The sequence below is a fragment of the Anomaloglossus baeobatrachus genome, chromosome 12 (assembly GCF_048569485.1).
Source record: "Anomaloglossus baeobatrachus isolate aAnoBae1 chromosome 12, aAnoBae1.hap1, whole genome shotgun sequence".
Classification (NCBI taxonomy): Eukaryota; Metazoa; Chordata; class Amphibia; order Anura; family Aromobatidae; genus Anomaloglossus; species Anomaloglossus baeobatrachus.
In genome coordinates, this window is record NC_134364.1 from 58020074 (window position 1) to 58043107 (window position 23034).

At 44.6% G+C, this 23034-nt stretch overlaps 1 protein-coding gene across 2 annotated transcripts in view; it reads left to right on the forward strand.

The window, feature by feature from the left end:
* JAG2 (jagged canonical Notch ligand 2) overlaps positions 1–23034 on the forward strand; it is a 78134-nt gene that overhangs the window by 24459 nt on the left and 30641 nt on the right. For both annotated transcript variants that reach the window (XM_075329546.1, XM_075329547.1), the window contains exons 3-5: positions 11446–11500; positions 20459–20713; positions 20866–20926. In XM_075329546.1, coding sequence (XP_075185661.1) covers positions 11446–11500; positions 20459–20713; positions 20866–20926 — 371 coding nt within the window. The remainder of the gene's footprint in view (positions 1–11445; positions 11501–20458; positions 20714–20865; positions 20927–23034) is intronic.

A 23034-nucleotide genomic window follows, 5' to 3' on the forward strand; every position in this document is an offset into this window, starting at 1 on the left:
TGTCATTTTCCAGCGATTTGTGACCTGCTGGCATCTCCAGTGTTTCATGGAGCGGCCGGAAATCACAACTCCAATGTAAGTCTATGAGAGCCTTCTTCTGGCTCTCATAGACTTACATTGAGCCCTTTTTGTTGTGACTTCTGGGCACAAGATGGTGCTGCAGGACCGGAGCGGTGCTGAGAGAAGATTTTTAAACTGCATGTAGAAGACCAGGGACGGGGGGCTTAGGTTTTTAGGTTTAAAACACCACGGCAGTATTTAAAAGCACCACTCCAGCAAGGATTGGTTTCAAGTGGCTTTCTTGTTTTGGGGAAACGTCCCCATCCCTGGCTGCAGATAAAAAAAAAAGTCTGCTTTTCTCAATCTTAGACCGGCTTCACACTTGCGATTAACTCGCACGAGTGCAATGCAAGAAATTGTCGCATTGCACTCGGACACATGTTAATCAATGAGGCAGCTCCCATCTGCTATAATTTTTTTTTTTTTTGTCCACATCGGACTGAGAAAAAAAAAATCGCTGCATGCTGTGTTTTGGTGAGTTTATCGCGCGAGCCTCCAATGCAAGTCTATGGGTGCGTGAAAATAAAACGCATGTCACACGGACCATCCTAGTGACGTGTTTTTCTCAATAGATTTCTAGCAAGTAGCAGAGAATAATGTAAATGCTCCTGTACATAACAGTACATGAATAGCCGCTGCTGAGGGTAAAAACTGATTGCATACTGACAGCACACGGATGAAATGTGAGAAGAAATCGTCCGACTTTCTGGCATGAGAATCGGACCGATTTTTACACTCGCAAGTGTAATTCCAGCCTTATGAAGTCTAGTGTGAAGTATTTGCCTTGGCTCCTGGTACCTGTTATTGTCTGCAGCGCTACCATCATGTTTACAACGCTGCAACTAATCGTTAGGTTGAGGTGCTCTTGACATCAACGGGCAGAGCCACTGAGCTCACTTACTGTAGAGTGGTTTTCCCCCAAAAACCTGAACTTTTTTTTTTTTTTTTTTTTTTTTTTTTTTTTACGGTGTGTGCAAACATGTTTAAGACTGTCGGAATCGTCACATTTTTAAAGGGGAAAACGTCAGCGGTTCATTTTCTTTAAGTCTTTGCTGGAGGTTTTCCGGCTTCTCCTTCACCGGCACATCTCTACGAACCACTGTCCTGTATAGAGTGGATGGCTTCCGAGCAAAGCCGCCCAAAAAATGAACATCTTACTGATTTAAACTGCTGCAAGGTTTCCAAACCCTTAAACTTGTTAAAATCTAACAAAAAAAGCGACACAAGGTGGAACATTGTGCACAGCAGTTCTGTTTTGACATTGAAGTGCACTATGCTATTATTATTTTTTTATTTTATTTTTTTGTGTGGGGTGTAAGTGGTGCTTTTGCAATTGAAACCCTGGCAGATGCCTCCTGAGTGACTGTTAGGCTATGTGCCCACAGGACTGTGTACCCCCGGATTTTGCTGCAGAAAACCTGTAGATTTTATCTGGACTTTCCAGATAAATCCGCATGTTTTAGAAAGTACAGTCACTCCCCATGTTAGCCTATGGGACATGGGAAGTGCTGTGTCCATGCTGCGGAATGTGTGGTTGCGGAATATGCTGCGGATGTCCCGCAGCCGCACGTAACTGCATGTCAATTATTCCTGGGGAAATATCTGCGGAAATCCCAGCCCTCCACTATGGAGATAGAGGCCGGGACGTCCACAGGTTTACCACAGATGTTTAGCTGAAATCCCGCAGCTATGGATAGCTGCGGATTCCGAGAATCGGCTGCGGGAAACCTGCAGATATATCCGCGGGTACAGAGTCCCATGGGCATATAGCCTTACACCACCAATGTAGCGATGCATTCACACTGGGAACCGTATTGCAGACTTGGACCAAGTAGTGCAGATTTTGCTGCAAAATTAGCCATGGAAATGCAGTAAAATTCATGCTACATAAATTGTTTCTTTAGATGCTACCATTTTTCTATACCCACTAATGCTCTACCCTCAATACATCCGGACCTAGATGCCTCTTAGAAGACAAGGCACTTCCGCTTACTCTTGCATTCATGAATATCTAGGCTAAACTCCATTCTGCAATCTAGTCAAGTGATGACCCTTACAAGAATTGGAATGGCATCCAGTCCTTCTTTTATGGAAAAAAAACCCAAAATCTTTCTTGCTGTATAGAATATTTTGGGACAGGACTTTTCAGGAGACGGCGACTCCAGGACTTGTATTTACTGGCGATTTTTAAATTTCATTCCTACGTTTTCGGGAGCAATGCTCTCTAATGTATCGGCAAACAAGCTCGCGTACTTGACTTATTTGTCTTGGAGCTAGTTGAACATGTTGGAAATCTGCTGTAAGATGTAACCTTGACGAACCCAAGGAGATGTGTGAAATATTAATGCACGACGAGCGAGCAGGGACAATAAAAAAAACAAACCAAAACACTTTGGATAATGCCAACTAGAATTGATACAGCGTGTTCTCATAAATATTGATTCGACCTGCAAAATTGCAGCTACCGTTGCGCTGGGCTTTATGGGCTGAGCGGCTCTGCTCGGAGATAATGGGTCATCGGTTACACTCCCATTGTCACCTAATGCAGATCCTAATTAATTAGGGGCAAGAACATGGGCGTACACAGGATCAAAACTAGGGAAGAGGGGGCAAGCCATGGTCGTTCAGGTTGTAAAATATTAGAACGGAAAAGGGGAATGAAATGAAAATTTTAAGAGAATTAAATGTAATTATAGCAGTGCTTTATTAGTTATTACCTTTTTTTTTTTTTCCTTGAATTTCTGATGGACGCTCATCAAGCACAAACCAGTCAATCTGTCCTCTCCCATTGTACTTCCGAGCCAGGTCTTTACCCTTCGAAGGGTACTAAAAGATCGTTCAACAGTAGCTGTCTCTCATATACCTCTCATATACCGCCCCCATAGGACTGCCATCTCATATACAGCCCCCCCCATAGGACTGCCATCTCATATACAGCCCCCCATAGGGCTCCCATGTCATATATATATACAGCCCCCGATAGGACTCCCCTCTCATATGCAGCACCACCATAGGGCTCCCATATCATACAGTTCCTCCATAGGGCTCACCTGATAGGGCTCCCATATTCACCCCCCCCCCCTCCCCGTCATATAAAACAGCTCGCCAGACCCCCAGACTGTCTGATTTTAATATTTAGATCTTTTTTTACTTGTGGCAGCAGCTCAGCCTCCCAGCAGTCTCCCCAGCTTGTGACTGTGCCGGCCGCTCTGCACTGCAGGACTCAACACAACGGGGCGCAGAGTGATGATGTCAATATCATCAGTCCAGTCCCCGCTGTGCTGATTTGCAGTGCCGAGCGGCCGGCAGGCACTGAGGACGGGATTTTACAGCTCCTACTAGGAGCGGCTGCGGGAGCAGCGTTCAGCCTGCCCTGCGGTACTAGTGGGTGGCGGGTGCCGATGCACCATGCTGCCCTGTTCCCTCCTCACCACCCTCGCTGCCTGACGCACCCGCTACCTGACAGACCAGTCATAATAGGTGTGTGCCCCTGCTTCTAGGAGGGGGCAGCTGCGCCCCCTCCAACCCCCCCCCCCCCCCGTGCCCCTCGCTGGGTACGCCCATAGGCAAGAATAGGGATAGTGATTGCACCCAGGCTGTTACTCAAGAGGGACCCCAGTATTCTGGCTCCCAGATTTTGCATTGATGTTCTCTTGCCGATGTGAGGAGGACCACTAGCTATAAGGCGTCTCCGCAGGTTGTAGCCCCCACTTGTATCCACTCCCCAGTGACTCTTTACAGATCTGACACTATATAATTAATAGCTCATTATACATTAACTGGCTCCTAATAAGGTTAGTTAACTTGCTGACCCCATTTTTTTTTTTTTTCACCCCCCTCCCCCCTTTTTAATTTGGGGATGTGTAAATAAGCCGAAAGATTTGAAGTGAAGCAATCAAAGGGACTCTGTGAATGTATGACATGAAAGCGTCATTTTCTTCTAAAGGTTGCCAGGAATAAGCAATGTTATTCGATACTGGTGGGATCCAACTACACTGGAGACTGCAAGCTGTTAGAAACTGGAGCGAGGAAACGCATACCAGTAGGAATGACAATTTAACCTTGAGACGGAGCGCTCTGCTGCCGGGCCTTTTACTCTCCGCTCTGTGCTGCTGCTTCCCTGCAGGTGAAAAATAAAAAAACCCAAACCTGCCTGGCGTATAGGATGCGAGGAAATGTCATTGAAGCAAGACGTCATTTCTACAATTCTAATACAATGTAGGATAAAGAGAATAGAACGTGGGAGGTGGGGGGGGGGTATAGTCGGGAATAGTTTTGTTGCATCATATCACTACGTACTTGGCACCGCAATTTGTCCGGTCATAAAAAAGATGATTCACTAATCTGATGGTGGAAAGGAGTATGAATGAATTACAATGACCTCCCTCATTGCCCTCTAGTAAATGAGCGGCTCATTCCGGAGGTGGGTATGTAGGTGGGCTAAGGTGCTCGTTATCTGACCCTTGTGGCGATCAGACGCGAAAACTTGCAAAATAAGGAAACTTTTCTTACATTTCCCATTCTATAGGGGGTGTGTTTTTGGTTTTTTTTTTTTAGCCTAGGCCCCCAAGAACATCTTTGATTCCCAACGTTTTAAAGCTTAATGAAGTTCCTATTCCTGCCATTGAGTGGTTTTAATATAACCTGTACATTTCTACTCTGCAAATATATGGTTGAGACTTTTGACCAAATTGGATTGATCTATGGCTGCATTTCCATCATGCCTTCCCAATGTTTCATCTTATGTAGAGGTAATCACTGCCACCCTCCACCCTGGCAGTAAAAAGGGACTACAATTCTTACAGGGGTGGACATATAATTGGTGGAATTGTGAATTTTGAGTTATTGGACTGAAAAGGGACCTTTTACTATTCTTGCACAGGGGACGTTATCTGTCCGTGTCCAATGATTTTTCATGAGCGGTCATCCTACATGGCTTTTTCCCATCTCCCTACTGCATCTCTGGAGCTCAGCCACAGTGATCTTGGGGTTCTTCTTTACCTCTCACCAAGGCTCTTCTCTCACGATTGCTCAGTTTGGCTGGACGGCCAGGTCTAGGAAGAGTTCTGGTGGTTACCAATTTCTTCCATTTAAGGATTATGGAGGCCACTGTGCTCTTAAAAACCTTGACTACTGAAGAAATTCTTTTGTAACCTTGGCCAGATCTGTGCCTTGCCACAATTGTATCTCTGAGCCCCTTGGCCAGTTCCTTTTGACCTCATGATTCTCATTTGGTGTGACATGCACTGTGAGCTGTGAGGTCTTATATAGACAGGTGTGCACATTTCCAAATAAAGTCCTATCATTTTTTTTTAAACACCGCTGGACTCCAATGAAGGAGTAGAACCATCTCGGGAGGATCACAAGGAAATAGACAGCATGGGACTTACATATGAGTGTCTGAGCAAAGAATCTGAATACTTATGACCATGTGATATTTCAGTTTTTCTTTAATAAATTTGCAAAAATGTCTACACTTCTTCTTTTTTTTTTTTTTTTTGGTCAGGATGGGGGATGCAGAGAGTACATTAATGAGAAAAATGAACTTTTTTAAAATTTACCAAATGACTGCAATGAAAAAGAGTGAAAAATTTTAAGGGGTCTGAAACTTTCCATACCCACTGTATATCAATGTACTGTAATGAGCTTTAAAGTGAACGTGTCAGGTGTAATATGCCCCCAGAACCACGAGCTGCTCTGGGTACATGTTGCTAATCCCTGCCTAAGGCCCTGTGCATACTGTTTCTTGCCTTGGATTTGCTGCGGTTTTTGCTGCAGAATTGGTGTAGTTTGTGCTCCATGAACTTCATGCAGTCCTTCCCCAGCAAAGTCTGAGAAATCCAAAATGCTGTGTGCACGCTGCTTTTTTTTTTTTTTTTTTTTTTTTTTATATATTCCCCTACAGGTTCTGCTGCAGGTGCAGAATTGTGCCAGAGGGTGCATATTTTGCAAAAGAAACACATCTACCCAGTGCCCAACTGTCCCAGCCTATAGTAGCATGGATAACGATCTTTACAAAAAGTATTTCTAAAGATACTGACATGCTAATGAGCGCAGGGACTAGTCGTGGGACTAGAGTGTTAATTCCCCTGGCTAGTCAGCCCCCTTAGCACGTCAGTACACCCCTTTGGGCGTGCTAACCTGCTAATGAATGTGCAGTGTCAGAAGCATGGTCTTGCTCACCTTCTGCTGCCATCGCATCCAACTCCTGGAATTCAGCTCAGTGGAAATGATCCCGGATTTTCGGTCATGCGCACTATGAAGCCAGGTATAAGAGTCCTGGCTTCAAACCCATGTAGTACACACCGAAAGCCCAGGATCATGTGCACTGAGCTGAATTCCAGGGGTCTGACACGATGGCAGCAAAGAGGTGAGCGTGACCATCCTCTGACAAGCATGCTTGGCATGCCCACAGGGGCGTGCTTACATGCTAAGGGGGGCGACTAGCCAAGGGAACTAATGCCCTTGCGACTAGTCCCTGAGTTCATTAGCATATCATATGGGATCTTTAGAACTACTTTTTCTAAAGATCATTTTATCTATGCTTCTAGATACAGGGACGGTTAGGTAGGAATTAGCAATATGCACCCTGAACTGCTCGTGGTTCTGGGTGCATGTTGCACCTTACAGGTTTAATTTAAAGTGATTCTGTTCCTGGACTAGCCTCTTAGCCTATCACCGTTCCATCCCTGTCTGCCAGCACTCATGTGACGTTTCGGCAGCCGCTAATGGGCTGCAGAGTTCTTTCAGAACTGTGACCTAATGTGATGTGAGCGCTGGCATCACTGGAACGATGTCCCTTTCATTCAAGTGAACGGTGAAGTGTAGACCTTTTTTTTTAGGATCCAGATAGACCACTCCATGAGCCATCTTCATACTTGCTAATGTCAAAAGACCCCAATTCCCAAAAGTTGTGTTCCAAGGATAAAGAAGCATTCACCCTCAGGTGCTGGGCTTTGTCACTGGTTGAACTGGGAATGTGTATGAACCACATTGCCATTGGGGAGTCTTCTTTTCCTGTTGGGTTTTTGTTTTTGTTTTTGTTTGGTGTTGTATGCCAAGGATCCAGTCAATAAAATTAATGGATAAAATTTGAACTTGAATTACAAACTTTTGGTTTTGAAAAAGAGAAATTTGAATTTTCCTATGTAACCCTTAAAGGAAAACCTATGAGCTCAATCCTTGTCTGCGACTAGTGGCTCCCGCATGTCTCCTTACCCTCTGATGGTGTGCGGGATATAGTAGCTGGAGACCACAGATCCCCTTGTGTAGATAATACCTTTCAACACTATTATTAAGATCTAATTCAGGTTTTTGCCATCTCGAGGGAAGTAGTGAATGCATAGTAAATCGGAGCCAAACTACCACCTTGGTGCCTCCTACCAGCCAACATGTCTACGCTTAGACCAGAGCTTTTTAACCATCGTTACCCAAGTAAAATACAATTTTGCCATCTTAAGCGTAAACCACAAGTAAACTTAAGGAGATGCACTCCAAGGAAACCACAAGTATTCGGAGTTAGACCTGGTCACACTTCATTTACCCAACAGAATCTATTCCGTCAAGTTTATACTTGAAGGGATTACGGTCGGGTTTGCCCACACTTCTGCTCTTGCCAACTCTTCGGTTCCTATTGTACAAAATTGAATGAGAAATTTTCTTTAAGAAAAATTGTGTCAACACATGAGTTACCTGTACGTAGAGAAGCAATTTTTTTATTTTAAGAGTTAAGGTTTGGAAAGAAGAAGCAGAAAACCGAAGTGGTCTCGGGGTGGAAGCACAGCTGCTGCAGACAGTTGTCACGTCGGGCTCCGCGTCTTGTCCTCTTGTGACTTATCCAGTTGTGGTGATGAATATCTGAGCTATTAGGATGTAGACAGCCATCAGGGCACGTGTTTACCCAGAACGCCCTGTGGATGTATTGTGTACGGCACAATATTGTGTGGGATATCAGGAAAACCGTCTGCTGGTGCTCAATAGTTTGTGGAATAACCATGATTTTTAATCACCGCTTTTATGCGGCTTGATTCATACGTCCTTCGCAAAGACTAACCTGCCCAATTCTAGCCTTGCTGAAGCATCCCCAGATCATCACTGATTATCCACCAAATTTCACAGTGGGTGCAGGACACTGTGGCTTGTACGCCTCTCCAGGTCTCCGTCTAACCATTAGATGACCAGGGCAAAGCTGAAAAGTGGGTAAAGAAAATTCAACAAACATCTTTGCGAAGGATGTATGTTATTTTGACCAATGGTTAGATGGAGACCTGGAGAGACTTACAAGCAACAGTGTTCTGCACCCACTGTGAATTTGGTGGAGGATTGGTGATGATATGGGGATGCTTCAGAAAGGCTGGAATTGGGCAGATTAAACCTTGTGAAGGACGCATGAATCAAGCCACATACAAGGTTGTCCTGGAAAAACAGTTGCTTCCTTCTGCTCAGTCAATGTTCCCAAACTCTGAGGACTGTTTTTTTCCCTCAGCAGGACATTGTGGCATAGCACACAGCTAGGTCAATCAATGTCAATCAAAACCCTGTCATGGTCAGCCCAATCTCCAGACCTGAACCCCATTGAAAACCTCTCAAATATAAGCAAGAGAAAGATGGAGAGTCACAAGGTGTGTGTGTGTGTGTGTGTGTGTGTGTGTGTGTGTGTGTGTGTTTACACTTTTTTTTTTTTTTTCTTTATTGGATAAATTGCCACTAGACTTGATCTTTCCCCATTGGGCTGCTGGCTGTAAAGCTGTCAAATCTTTGCCTGTATTTAGACTAATGTTCATCAGTGGAGTTCACCACCTAGTTTTATTGTGCGCCTCTTCTTCCCCTTCTTTTTTTTTTTTTTTAATTTAAGCTGATGGTCCTCCCACCACTTGGAATGATGAATGATGCATTGTTAGATTAAGAATTAATACATTTTGCAGAAGCTGATTTTAATGTTTGCATGGTTTGTTCCAAATTGGGCATAACTTCCTACTTGTAACATCGAGATGATGTAGGATTCGTGGAGATGCTGCTGTAGGATTCGTGGAGATGCTGCTGCTTGTCCATGATTGAAGCAAGTTTGCATCTTGAGATTTATTATTTTTTTTTTCCTTTTTTTTGAGAAGGCTGCAGTACATTGCACTTCATAGAGCTCCAGCTGACACCTCCCCCCCCCCCCTCCTCCCCCCCTTCTTGGCGCATTTTAGGTCTGGAGCCTCAGGACCTGTTGTGTGGCAATAGAACAGCTCTTGGGCAAAACAATAAAAACATGGTGCATTGTCGGAGGTGTGGGCGGCAAAAAATGTCTGACAGGAAGACTCTATTTATTGGGTCGTCCTTCTAAGGCCCTGTGCGCACTTGCCGTTTTTTGCCGCGGATTTCTTGCGGATTTGCTGCATGTTTCGCTGCATGTTATGTTCATAACATCTCTGCAGTGATTCACCAGCAAAACCTATGGGGAAAAAAAAGCTGTGCGCACTATGCGGATTTTGACAGCTGCATGTTTTGCTGCGGGATTCTCGCAGCAAAAACCATTGCATGTCACTACTTTTCCGCACGTCGCTGCGGGATTTCACTCCATTGATTGCCATGTAATCGTGAAATCCCGCAGGGAATAACGCAGGCAGCAAATTCTGTGCGGTTCATTGCGTTTTCCTGCGTTATTCCCTTCGGTATTTTGCGGTTTACCTGCGGTAATGTTCATCGCTGCCTGCGGTTTGCAGGGAAGTGATGTCATTATGACAGGAAGAGGAAGCGGCGCATAGAATAAACACACATATATCGCACTCATACACACATCACACAGACACACACACATTACACATACAAATCAAACGGACATATAGAAAAAAAACACGTGGGCTCCGCCATATTTTTACCATCCAGCCGAGGTAAGCACACAGCGGCGGCCCGGTATTCTCAGGCTGGGGAGGGCGAGGGGCAGGGTTAATGTCCCCCTCCCTCCCGCAGCCGAGAATATCAGCCCGCAGCTGCCCCGGGACTGTCGCATCCATTATGCGGCAGTCCTGGAGTTTCCCCGGCTCTTCCAGATGCCGTGATACTGTGGCTATCCAGGTAATAATGAGTTAAATGACAGCGGATCGCTGCCATTTAAGTCCCGGCTTGACCATGGCAGCGTCTGAGACAGCTGACATGATCAACCCATAAGTAAAGTGAAAAAACACACTGAAAAATCATTTATTTTAAATAAAACACAAAAAAGCCCCTGGTTCACCCCTTTATTAACCCTCCCGAAACACACAGCTCCGGCGTAATCCATGTCCTGCGATGCTTGCATCCAGCCGCGACTGACAGACACAGCGCTGAATGCAGCCTCGCAACGAGACAGCAGAGGTAACCACAGGGCATTTCCCACGGCCGGTAATGTGAACACACTACCGACTGTGAGAAATGCATCGTGTGCTCACAGGGACTCAATCCATCTATCACTCTGTCTATTTATCTGTATGCTATCTATCTCAGAAGGAAATTACTTTTTTTTTTTTTTTTTTTTTTTTTTCAATGTGCTTTATTGCATTGAATGCATTAAAGCACATGTACCAACCCGCATTTGGCAATACCGCGGTAAAACTGCAGCAAACCGCATGCGGTTTTCAGGTGCGGTTTGCCGCTGTTGTTTTTTACCGCGGGTGCAGTAATCTTTCAGACCCTGCGGAATTTTCTGAAGAAAATTCCGTTTTCCAGTGCGCACAGGGCCTTAGAGATGAACCTTGCTACATGTGTCGTAGCAGTTCAATATATTTTCCATGCATTTCGTTGTACCTTTTTGTATACCTTCTGCAATTTCTCTTGCAATAGGGTCCTTATGTTTTATGTCTCTTAGGCTACTTTCACACATCTGGTTTGAGCACTGCGGCTCAATCTGGCTGTGAAACCTATGCAACGGATGCGGCAAAAACACTGCATTCTTTGCATAAGTTTTTTTTACATGCGGCCTGTCCGGTTTTTTTTTCGGTTGCAGCACGCTACTGAGCATGCGCAGTGGAAGAAACCGCATGCGACGGCCGGATGCGGTTTTGCCGCATCCGGCGTCCATAGGCATGCATTGAAAAATTCGCCGATGCGGTGTGATGCGTTTTTTTTTTTTTTTTTTTTTGCCGGAGCAAAAAACGTGCCAGGGAACGTTCCATCCGGCCGCCGCATCGGCTAAATCTGCCGCATGCAGCAAAAACCGGACGGAACGCAAGCTCATGCGGCACAATGCGGCGTCAATGCTGGAAAAAACGAAACTGGTGGTAAAAAAAACAAACTTTTTTTGTGCTGCACTGCTACAGCTGGATGTGTGAAAGTAGCCTAAGTGAAGCTGACTTAATTAGGGCATGTATTACATGTATATTGGTGATCATAATTTATTAATCGCCTATATTTTTATCTTTTCAGAGATCTTTCACTTTGATATTGGAGGCTTGGGACTGGGATAATGACACCAAAGTTGGTAAGTGTCTCACTTTCTCAATGTAAATGAAAATCTCCGAAAACCTTAATGGAAAACTCTCATACTTATCCTCACCTCATCGGTCTGTTTTGTCTATTTCTTTGTTTCATATCTTCTCCCCCTTTTTGCTGACTTCCTCCGCTCTTTTGCTGACTTTCCTCCCCCCCCCCTTTTTGCTGACTTCTCTCCCCCCCCCCCCTTTTTGCTGACTTCCCTCTCTTCCCGCCCCCCTTTTTTTGCTGACTTCTCTCTCTTCCCCCCCCCTTTTTTGCTGACTTCTCTCCCTTTCCTCCCCCCCTTTTTTGCTGACTTCTCTCTCTTCCCCCCCCCCTTTTGCTGACTTCTCTCCTCCCCCCCTTTTGCTGACTTCTCTCCTCTCCCCCCCCCCCCCCCTTTTGCTGACTTCTCTCCTCTCCCCCCCCCCTTTTGCTGACTTCTCTCCTCCCCCCCTTTTGCTGACTTCTCTCCTCCCCCCCTTTTGCTGACTTCTCTCCTCTCCCCCCCCCCCTTTTGCTGACTTCTCTCCTCTCCCCCCCCCCCCTTTTGCTGACTTCTCTCCTCTCCCCCCCCCCTTTTGCTGACTTCTCTCCTCTCCCCCCCCCCTTTTGCTGACTTCTCTCCTCTCCCCCCCCCCTTTTGCTGACTTCTCTCCTCTCCCCCCCCCCCTTTTTGCTGACTTCTCTCCTCCCCCCCTTTTGCTGACTTCTCTCCTCCCCCCCCTTTTGCTGACTTCTCTCCTCCCCCCCTTTTGCTGACTTCTCTCCTCCCCCCCTTTTGCTGACTTCTCTCCTCCCCCCCTTTTGCTGACTTCTCTCCTCCCCCCCCTTTTGCTGACTTCTCTCCTCCCCCCCCTTTTGCTGACTTCTCTCTCCCCCCCCCCCCCCTTTTGCTGACTTCTCTCTCTTCCACCCCCTTTTGCTGACTTCTCTCCCCCCCTTTTGCTGACTTCTCTCTCCCCCCCTTTTGCTGACTTCTCTCTCTCCCCCCCTTTTGCTGACTTCTCTCCTCCCCCCCCTTTTGCTGACTTCTCTCCTCCCCCCCTTTTGCTGACTTCTCTCCTCCCCCCCCTTTTGCTGACTTCTCTCCTCCCCCCCCTTTTGCTGACTTCTCTCTCCCCCCCCCCCCTTTTGCTGACTTCTCTCTCTTCCACCCCCTTTTGCTGACTTCTCTCCCCCCCTTTTGCTGACTTCTCTCTCCCCCCCTTTTGCTGACTTCTCTCTCCCCCCCCCTTTTGCTGACTTCTCTCTCTTCCCCCCCCTTTTGCTGACTTCTCTCTCTTCCCCCCCCTTTTGCTGACTTCTCTCTCTTCCCCCCCCTTTTGCTGACTTCTCTCTCTTCCCCCCCCTTTTGCTGACTCTCCTCCCCCCCTTTTGCTGACTCTCTCCTCTCCCCCTTTTTGCTGACTCTCTCCTCTCCCCCCTTTTTGCTGACTCTCTCCTCTCCCCCCTTTTTGCTGACTCTCTCCTCTCCCCCCTTTTTGCTGACTCTCTCCTCTCCCCCCTTTTTGCTGACTCTCCTCCCCCCCTCCTTTTGCTCCCCCCCTCCCCTTTTTGCTGACTCCTTCCTCCCCCCCCCCCCTTTTTTTGCTGTCTTCCCAGCCCCCCCCCTCCCCTTTGTTCTCCCATATATTTATTTTTTTTTCCAGCTGATCTGTCAGTTTGGATTGTGATTATAAACTAACATCAGTAAAGAGTATGAGTCTTCCATTCCTGACTGTAATAATAGTATTGGGTGCCAAAGCGCCTCTCCCAAGCTTTATAGCACAGGCGCCGCTAACAAGACCTCTGGGGACGATACTAATGAGTTACTTGTAGCCTGTGTATGAAGTTTGCCATCATCTTTATGCAGGTATTTTTAAGCCACATGGGAAATATATTCCGAAAATGTAGTTGGCTTCAAGAAATGTTTTTGGCTTAAATCTGTCTTTGTTCTTTTTAAACTCCTTATTACAGGTTCTCTCTTCAATATTTTTTTTTGCCCTTTATATAATTATTAGTCTGTCTACGCCTTTTTGGTGTGAGTGTTGCTATAGTTTGTCTGAATGGAAGCTCCGAAAAAGGTAAAATGTCATTCTTGTTAAGGTCAATACAATATGGGTGGTTGATTGCCCATCAGGAAAAAATGCATAGCGATGTGATCTGGCTTGTGGGTCCTGTTAGAATAGAATTTGTTACGTGGAAATAAGAGGAGCCCTGGTGGGCAGGAGGCAGGATGCTACTATACCAGCAGCACCTTCTTGACCTGTGATTACTTCAGGGCAACTCTTATTTATTTGAGGTTGCCAAAACCCGGCACTTGACTTTTCCTTGATACTTGTCAGTGTTTGGACTGCGATGATTACACAATGGCTAGTTCCTCATGGTCGTAGACTCTGGACAGATTACATCTTGTGAAAGGCTTGATGGTAAAATAAATATCTTTAGACTATTAATTTATTTTTCTCTTTTTCAAGAGGTCCACTTGTTTTCTCACCGTTTTTAAGTTCGGCTTCACGTATGTGATATATATTTGGCCTGGCTTATGGGTCTCCTGACCCCCGAAACTCGCCAGCCTAACATTTACTTATGTGGCTGGCGAGTTTGGATCAAGAGAACCATGACCATTCTATACTGTGTGAAGCTGGCCTATAGGAGTTGTTCATTTTAGGGGTGAACAAAAGGGGTTTGTGTTTTTTTTCCCCCTGTAGAAGCAGCGCCATTCTTGTTCCCTGGAGGTGTGTGGTATTTCAGGTTGCATATGATCCCAGCTCTGATCATTTGTGGTTATTGATAATGTGATGTCTTCCTGTTCCAAAATATTCTGTGTAATGAAGTCAGCTTATTGCGGTCCATGGGAATGGTGCACCTGCCGGGGGACTAGTCTTCGGGAAGTGGTGGTGTGGTTGTTTTTTTTTTTTTTTGTTTTTTTTTATTTTGTCTTATCTGTTTTACAGTTAATAAGTCACCCGTAAGAATAGTAACACTGCACTCAGTGCCTTGTACTATACGTACACAAAGAACGCCTATGCTAGTAAAGTAGCAGCCATTTTTATCTACTGAATTGACTTTACCTGATTGGTTGTCTTTGCCTGTAAATAATATATTTTGGGCTATTGCAAAACAACTGCTTAAGATTTAAGTTGGATGTATTTATTTGTTAACCAAACTAGTCCACTAAAAGGGAATCTGTCACTAGGATTTTGCCACCTAATCTGAGATTAGCATAATATAGAGAAATAGATCCAGATTCCAGCGGTGTTTCACTTGTTGGACTCCTTAGTGTAGTTTTGATTAAAATCACTGATAAATTAGCAGTAGACTCATTACAGGACTACTTGGTCTGCTGCCAGGTAGTCAAGCATATTAATGAGCTGTGTAGAACCACGCCCACACCACTGCCTACATTCTGTGTACACTGTATATGAGCAACAAACTGGCAATCAGTGGTGTGGGCGGGGTTATAGAGTTCCACCTTCAAATCCCTGCTAGATCTGCACTAGAAAAAACATAACCTACATTTTATCAAAATGACAGCAAACAGCTCAGTAAGTGACACATGGCTAGAATCAGGGTCTCTGTCTCTACATTATGCTGCTCTCAGATGGCGGAGCAGAAACCTGGTGACAGATTCCCTTTAAAGAGTTCTCGTGAAGGCTTTCAGAGATTGGCAGCCAGCCTTTAAAATGTGAGATGACAGCTTTTGGGGAAGTGGCCATTTATCCAATCTTCAGCCGCTTGGGATTCTGTAGGGTTTTTGGCACAGATTCCGAGCCTTAACACTATCAGAATCTAACGTCATTTTGCAAACTAATGCACGTGAATGGGTCGCTAAAAAAAATCTGCGTGCAATAGTGAATTTTAGAACTCTCAGTGCATTCATTATGGCCTTGTGTACCACGTTGAAGAGCTGCAAATTGGGCCTCATAGAATTAAAGCTCTCATCTGAGTTTTTTTTTTTGTTTGGTGTGGTGGAGAGGTTGATTGTAGACTTTCATTCAACCTAGTGCCGAACATGTTGATCCAGAGGAAGGCAAAAACCCCATGGTTCCATTTTAGAGGAAAAACTACTTCCCGACTTTTGTTTTAAGCTGGCTATACACCAGGTGGCTTACGTTGGTTCCTCGGGTAGCTATTTCTCCTGATTTGGCTTGGCCGAACGTTCTTATGTTTTCAGTGGCAGTAGAAAGGAATAAAGGTGGCATTACACGCTACGATTTATCTGACGATATGTCGTCGGGGTCACGGTTTCCGTGACGCACATCCGGCATCGTTAGCGACGTCGTTGCGTGTGACGCCTATGTGTGACTCCGAACGATCGCAAATAGGTTGAAAATCGTTGACACGTTCAGTTTCAAAATATTATTCGTCGTTTGGATCGCAGCAGACATATTGGTACGTTTGACACTCTGCCAACGACGCACAACATCCAAACGACTGCCTTGGTCAAACAATATATCGCTGATCGAGGTTGCGTCGTTTGTGAGATTGTTACGTGTGACCCCAAATAAACGACCTATGTGCGATCTCTGCAAATTGTAACAACGATCTGGCCGTGTCACATCGCTAATGAGATCGTCAGATAAATCGTAGCGTGTAACGGGGCCTTAAGTCGCTACCAGGCTACTCTAGGAGAGGCTTCTCTCCTGAAAATAAAATGAGCAGGCGTTGAAACCAATCCTTCTACCCATCCCCGACAATCTATAGTCGGGAGGCTCTTGCACATTAGTCCTACAGTCCCCCCAGAATCTGCTGCCGTTCATCTTATGTTTATGGGGGCCTGTAACGATGAGTGTCTGCACATCTTCTTTAGGGATTGCACCAAGATCCCTCTCATTTTAGACCTATACTACATACCCCCACACTATTGACTCTTCGGACTTGAGTTGTTGCCTTTCTTTCCGTTTTTACCCATTTCCCCCTGCCTTTTTTTTTTTTTAATATATAGGTTCATCTGGCATTGATCTGGATAAATTTTGCCATTGGTACAAATTTAGTCTGTCTCATCTGAGTGTTACATCTTACACTAAGTAAATTACCGGTCTGCAATGTTATTTTCTCAATTAGATTGTCTCTGCTCCAACGTGACTGGAGTCCTGGCGTCTTGGTACAGAAGCACCATGATGTCAGCCGCCTATTCGCGACCTGTTACTATTCTGCTCACGCCGCGTTTAGAATGTTTGATTTTTTTTTTTTTTTTTTTTGATCCTTCATTATATCTGTAAATAAAAGTTTCTGGTAACGTTGCAAACTGCAATTTATCGCGCCTGTAAATTCCCTTCAGATTTTGTTACCATAATAGAGATTAACTGGAATAAAAACAGATCTGGCGATGTACAGTGTATTTCAGTAACCCTAGCTACTGGCTATATATAATCTTTAGATATTTCTTTTAAAGCTGGGGCTTTTATAGCTTTTTTTTTTTTTTTTTTTTCGTTCTGTATTTATTTCCTCCGGCTGGAAGGAATTGCCTCTTGCTGTCGTAAGATGTGGAGTGCAGGGAGGAATGCTAAGGAAGTGGTCGTATCCGGTGTCGGGTCATCAGACCTATCGGAACCTCTAGTTTGAGGACATCTTCCGTGATCCTCGTTGTGTCAGCTGTTCTAATTGGAAAAGTGGATTATGTGGTGTCCACTACCTAGTGGGACCCACGGAGAACGTCTTTTTCAGTTCAAGTTGCCCAATCGGGTTTACAACTTTGGTGAATTGGACCTGTCGAGGGTCCTAGGTCCATGGATCTAAAAAAGGAAGAACCAGACTATGGGTCATTCTGCTCTGCCGGTTGTTCACGCAACCTCTAAAATCCATTGCAAGAGAAAAATACCCTCTTTTTCTGAAGGAGGGGGCTATGACTGCCTAAATTGATGTTTGGCAGAGGGACGTTATGAGCTTTGGCTGTCTACTAAGCTTATCCTGTTCAAAATTCAGATCAATGGGCATCCATGTGATGCATAGAGGCTCTCCACTCTGCCGGGAGCTTGAGTAGTTGACCCACCTCTGACATACATGTCCTCTTAAGGCCAATGGACACATCCCTTCTTAAAACAACCACATTTTTGATTGTCTTTCAGTACAAGTTCACTATTCTTCTAAATATGACCTTCGTGATTGTTGGTTGTCTTTGTGAGTGGCAAAAAATTCTTTGCTCTTGCCGTTGATCTTGACTACACAGTAGTGCTGCCATTTTTTTTTTTTTTTTGTGTAGTCCTAATTTTAATGAGTTTATTGACAAATTCAAAATGTCGTTTTTTTTTTGTTTGTATCCCGACGGTCGTGAACACGGATAATCCTTCTGTACGTGAGGGGGAAGGGAGGTGGGAAACGAAACAGTCTGAGAATGCAGGAATGAGGTATACAGTCTGTATCCTGTTCATGTTGACTAGGAAATGCCTTTTTAAAAAGCCAAAAAAACATGTTCAACGGAACGAAAGCTGCTTTTAGTAGATTAACTCGTGCAAGGAAACTTGTATTTGAGGATCATCAAAAGTATCTCTCATCTTTGCCCATTGGCTGCATGGAAGATGAGATACATAAGGTAGACCGTTTTTCAAGTTATGGTTGATCACACCACACTCCCATCCACCTGGGACTGGAGATCTAGGTGATCTTTTCCCATTTTTATGACTAGAGTAGGCTACATTTCTGTGCAAATTCTTTTGTCTCCCCAATAGTAGCCATATTGACAGCTTCAATGTTACTTATGCCCTTGGATCCGCGGCAGTCACATGTGATGATGAGATGCGACACGAACGCTTGTTATGATATTTGCTATATGTTGACAATAAGGATATGTTAACTGATAGATGCAGAGCCTAAGGGCAGGAGGATAGGTTTGTATGCCAGGCCTGATCTCTTTTGATGTCAACTGTGTGTGGTCTTCACTATTGTTCATTTTTAATTTTTATTTAGAGCACCATTGATTCCATGGTGCTGTACATGTGAGAAGGGGGTACCATGTAAAGTATAGAAAAATAATTAACAGACTGTGGGAGAGGACCCTACCCTCGCAGGCTTAAGGCCCTGTCACACACAGAGATACATATTTTGGCAGATCTGTGGTTACAGTGAAATTGTGGACAATCAGTGCCAGGTTTGTGGCTGTGTGCAAATGGAACAATATGTCCATGATTTCACTGCAACCACAGATCTGTCAAAGATTTATCTCTGTGTGTGACGTGGCCTTTAGTCTACAGGGTAATTGAGAAGGAGACAATAGGTCAGGGGAGTTGTGGCAGCTTTGGTGGTGACAGCGGGGTAATTTCAGGGTTAGCTTTCCTGATGAGGTTTTCAAGTTCTGCCTGACAATCAGACATGTTGGGGCACCGAATTCCAGAAGATATGGGGGACACTCTGGAGAAGTCTTTTGACGTGATTTTGTGAGAAACGTATGAGTGTTGCACAGAAGGTCTTTTGAAGACCAGATATTACATGTGGGAAGATGGCGGGAGATTAAGTTTGATATATAGAGGTGGCGGATTATGTACAGTTTGGTAGGTTAGTCTAAACTGCATCCATTGGGAGTGAACGAAGAGATTTGCAGATGAGTATCAAGGATGGCTTAGTTGGGTGGCAGAGTTAAGGATGGACTGGAGAGGTGAGATTGTTAGCAAGAATTCTATTGCAGGAGAAGAATATTGCAGTAGTTAAGTGGGAGTTGATTAGGACATTAATATTTTAGTTGCGCAAGGACGAATTCTAGAAATATTTTTGAGTTTCGAGGTGGTTAGAGTTGGTTATGGGGTTTGAAAGACAGTGCAGAGTTAAAGGTTATGCCGAGTCAGTGAATTTGCAGTACAGGGGAAAGCATTATATTGTTTAAAATGATAACTCAAGTAGGGCCGTTAAGTGGAATGGTGCAACAATGAGTTAGATTTTGTCCACTTTGAGCTTTAGAAAGCATGATGAGAAGAGCGAAGATATGGCTGATAGCCACTCTGGGGTTCTGGACAGCAAAGAGGTGATGACTGGGCCAGAGAAGTAGATCTGAGTGTCATTCGCATATAGGTGATTCTGAAAGCCATGGGATTTTGCGTTGTCCCATGCCAAAGGTATAGATGAAGAGTAGGGGTCCAATAACAGAGCAGTGAAGGACTCGAAGAGTGAATGTGTTGGATGAGGACGTAGTATGGGAATGGGAGAAGCTCATTATATGGTTCGTGAAGTATGAAGAGATCCAGGAGATGGCCAGGACTTTGATGCCAAGGGGAGAGAGGATCTGTAGTAAGAGGGAATGGTCAACTGTGTCGATGGCAGAAGACAGGTCTAGAAGGAGCAGTATAGAGAATGATCTGTTAGTTTTGGTGTTAAGTCCTTAGTAATTTTGGTTAGGGCAGTTTCAGTTGAATGATGGGGATAAAAGCCAGATTGTAGGTTGTCAAAGTAGGAGTTGAATGAGCGGTTCAGAGGCAAACAGGAGTAGACATTAGCTGGATGTAGAGTTTAAGTTGAGAAATGGATTTTTTAATAGGTGTTAATGTGGCGTGTTTGAAAGCGTAAGGGAAAACGCCAGCGGTTAATGATTTGGATGGAGAGCTGGGTGAGTGCTCGGATAAACAGGATGGGGAGAAGATGAGATGGAGTCAAGGACACAAGTGGTGAGCTGTGTTTTGGAGAGACAATGGGTAAGGTTTCCGTCACTAATGTTGGGGAGGAGGATTATGGGGGAGGGGCATTGGTCTGTAATTTGGAGGGGTTGTGGTGGTTGAAAAGTAAAGACTTGTCTGATTTGGTAGATCTCATGTTTGAAATGTGTGCCAGTCTTCTGTAGAAATTGAAATCAGAGGGGGCAATTTTGGACGGAGTATGAAATTGTTAACCTGGATTATTGGATAGAGATGATATGAGGGTTGTGAAATGGTCGTGTTAAGCAGAGGTGAGGTCCTACTTGAATGTGTAGATCGTTGTTGCAATTCATTCACTGACCTAATCAATTTGCCAAGCACTTTTTTTTTTTTTTTTTAATTAAATTTTCTTTCTCTTTTAGACGAAAGTCTTTTAATTGACCGGATTCCCTACGCTGGAGTCATCAACCCAGACGACCAGTGGACACCGTTGGTTTTGAATGGTCACGTTGCCCACTTCGATGTTAAAATTCGAGTCAAATGTGATGAAAATTACTACGGAGTCATGTGTAACAAGCTGTGTCGCCCCAGGGATGACTTTGTCGGTCATTATACCTGCGACCACAATGGAAATAAAGCCTGTATGGACGGCTGGATGGGGGAGGAATGCAAGCAAGGTGAGCCGCTGACCTACTGATCTGATTCGGTGGCCTACACTTAAGTGTTTTTGTTTTTTTTGTTTTTTTTTTGCCAAGGAAGGTGGGATTAGATTAAATATAATTATGGAGAACCATTAAAAAATGTAAGCATTTTTGTCTTTATTTTTTAGCTATATGCAAGCAGGGATGTGACCTACTCCATGGGGGATGTTCTGTTCCTGGAGAATGCAAGTAAGTTGTGGTTTTTACTTTTCTGGATTTCCTCTTCCGGAGGAGTTGACATTTGTTTCTTTTCAAGTAATATCTGTTGCAAACTTTTGAAAAACATTCTGTAAAAAAAAAAAAAAAGTGTTCTTTAAATTAAACATAGCTTTTTATTTATTTATTTTTTTTGGTCTGGGATGTAGCATACTATGATTCATGCTCTGTTTTGCTGGAGACCTCTTAATTGCATCTGATACCACTGAGGATTCCTGGAGCGTTGCCACTTTTTGTTTATCAGATGAAGCCTCAAAATTGAATAATGAGAAGGATTGTCATAGTTGGTTTCGTTCTTGTTGTGCTGGTTGTTTTCTCAGTTGTGTATTCTTGTATTTGGCTTCTGACTTTTTTTTTTTTTTTTTTTTTTTTAACCCTGGGACTAAATTATTTATTTTTTTTCCTTCTTATTCAAAATACTTTTTGACAAATCTCATGTACTAAACCACTTCATTTCAGAGTTTAAGTCCAGAGGCCCTGAGAACATCCCAAATGTATGGCAGAAATGTCACTTAATTATATACTGATCAGTGTTCCACTGTTGGTTGAGCAGTTTCCCTGTAGCACCCCCACAGGTGAAATGAAGCATTACACAGTTCCCATTCATATCATCTGGCTATCTGTGTAATACAGATGCTCCTAAGAGAGGGATACTTTTGTAGAGGATATGTGAAAATGGGTTTTCTTAAAAAAAGACTACCTCTCAAGGGTCAAAGTACCGTATTTTCCAGATTATAAGATGCACTTTTTCCCCCCCAAAACTGGGGGTGCATCTTACAATATGGATATGGCTTACTGGGGCTGCAATAGAGGAACAGGGTCATAGGAGGGCATGGTCGGCGATGCTGAGGGCTCAGAGGAGCAGTGGTGCGGCTCAGGAGGCTCACAGGATAGGGTGTCTCGGCAGTGGGGCCCCATTGATCTGGCTGCGGGCATAATTGAATCTCCCACAGTTGCCGCGATTGACTCAAAGAAAATTTGCCGTGGAGTCAGCGCGTGCACAGATTGATGCAATGGACTTCAAGAAAATGGCCACGGAGTTCTTCTGCGCATGCGCCGCCTCCGTGGCCATTTTCTGAAGTCCATCTCGTCAACCGCGGGCGATTCAATGGAGCCCACAGTTACATCAATGGCATCCACTGCCGAGACAACCCATCCTGTGACCCTCCGGAGTTGCTCCACTGCAGCGATGCTAAGCAGCCTGCCGGCAGATCAATGGCGCATGCCACGACACCCCCAAGCCTGCAGTATTGCTGACCCTCCTGAGCCGCAACACTCCCTCCTCTGAGCCTGCAGCATCGCTAACGTTGCCTCCTGTGACCTTCCTCAGCCGCTCCACCACTGCTCTTCACCCTGGTGAGCATCTCTTATGTCTTCTAAAACGAAAAAACAGTAACTTCACACCACTTCTTGAAAATATTGGATTTCTTAAAAACAAATCTTGAGTACAACTTGCTGAAACAATGACCACCTGTTGAAATCTTTGAGCGTCCAAGTGGCTGCCCAATATTGTCTTACAAGATGACTTATATAGAATAAAGTCCTTTTTGAGGCATAGATCTTCCAACGCCGGACAGTATTACAGATGTGAAGGAAAGAAACTGGGATATGCCGCGCTGACCTCATCCAGAAGTTGATTAATTTCTCCTTATTAACTCAGGTCTACGCGTTTCGGAGGACGCAGCCTTCTTCAGGAGCTGCGTCCTTCAGGAACTGCGTCCTCCGAAACGCAAAGACCTGAGTTAATAAAAGAGAAATTAATCAACTTCTGGATGTTTGATGTCAGCGCGGCATATGCCGGTTTCCTTCCTTCACATCTGTAACGTGTTACTTTGGGGCTGCAGCAGACACCATTTTATGCCTTTTGTAGGAGTTGTGACTGGCACAACTTCTACAGGTAAGTACCCTACCTGTTTGTCTTGTCATATCCCACCAGTTAAGACCCTATCTGCGCTTCTTTATCCACAGCATACGTCTATATTCCGGACAGTATTAGTCAGCACTGCTTTGATCCCACTATTTAATTGTTTCTCTGAAACCTAATTAACCTCTGGCCCATTGACGGACACAAGTGTAGCATC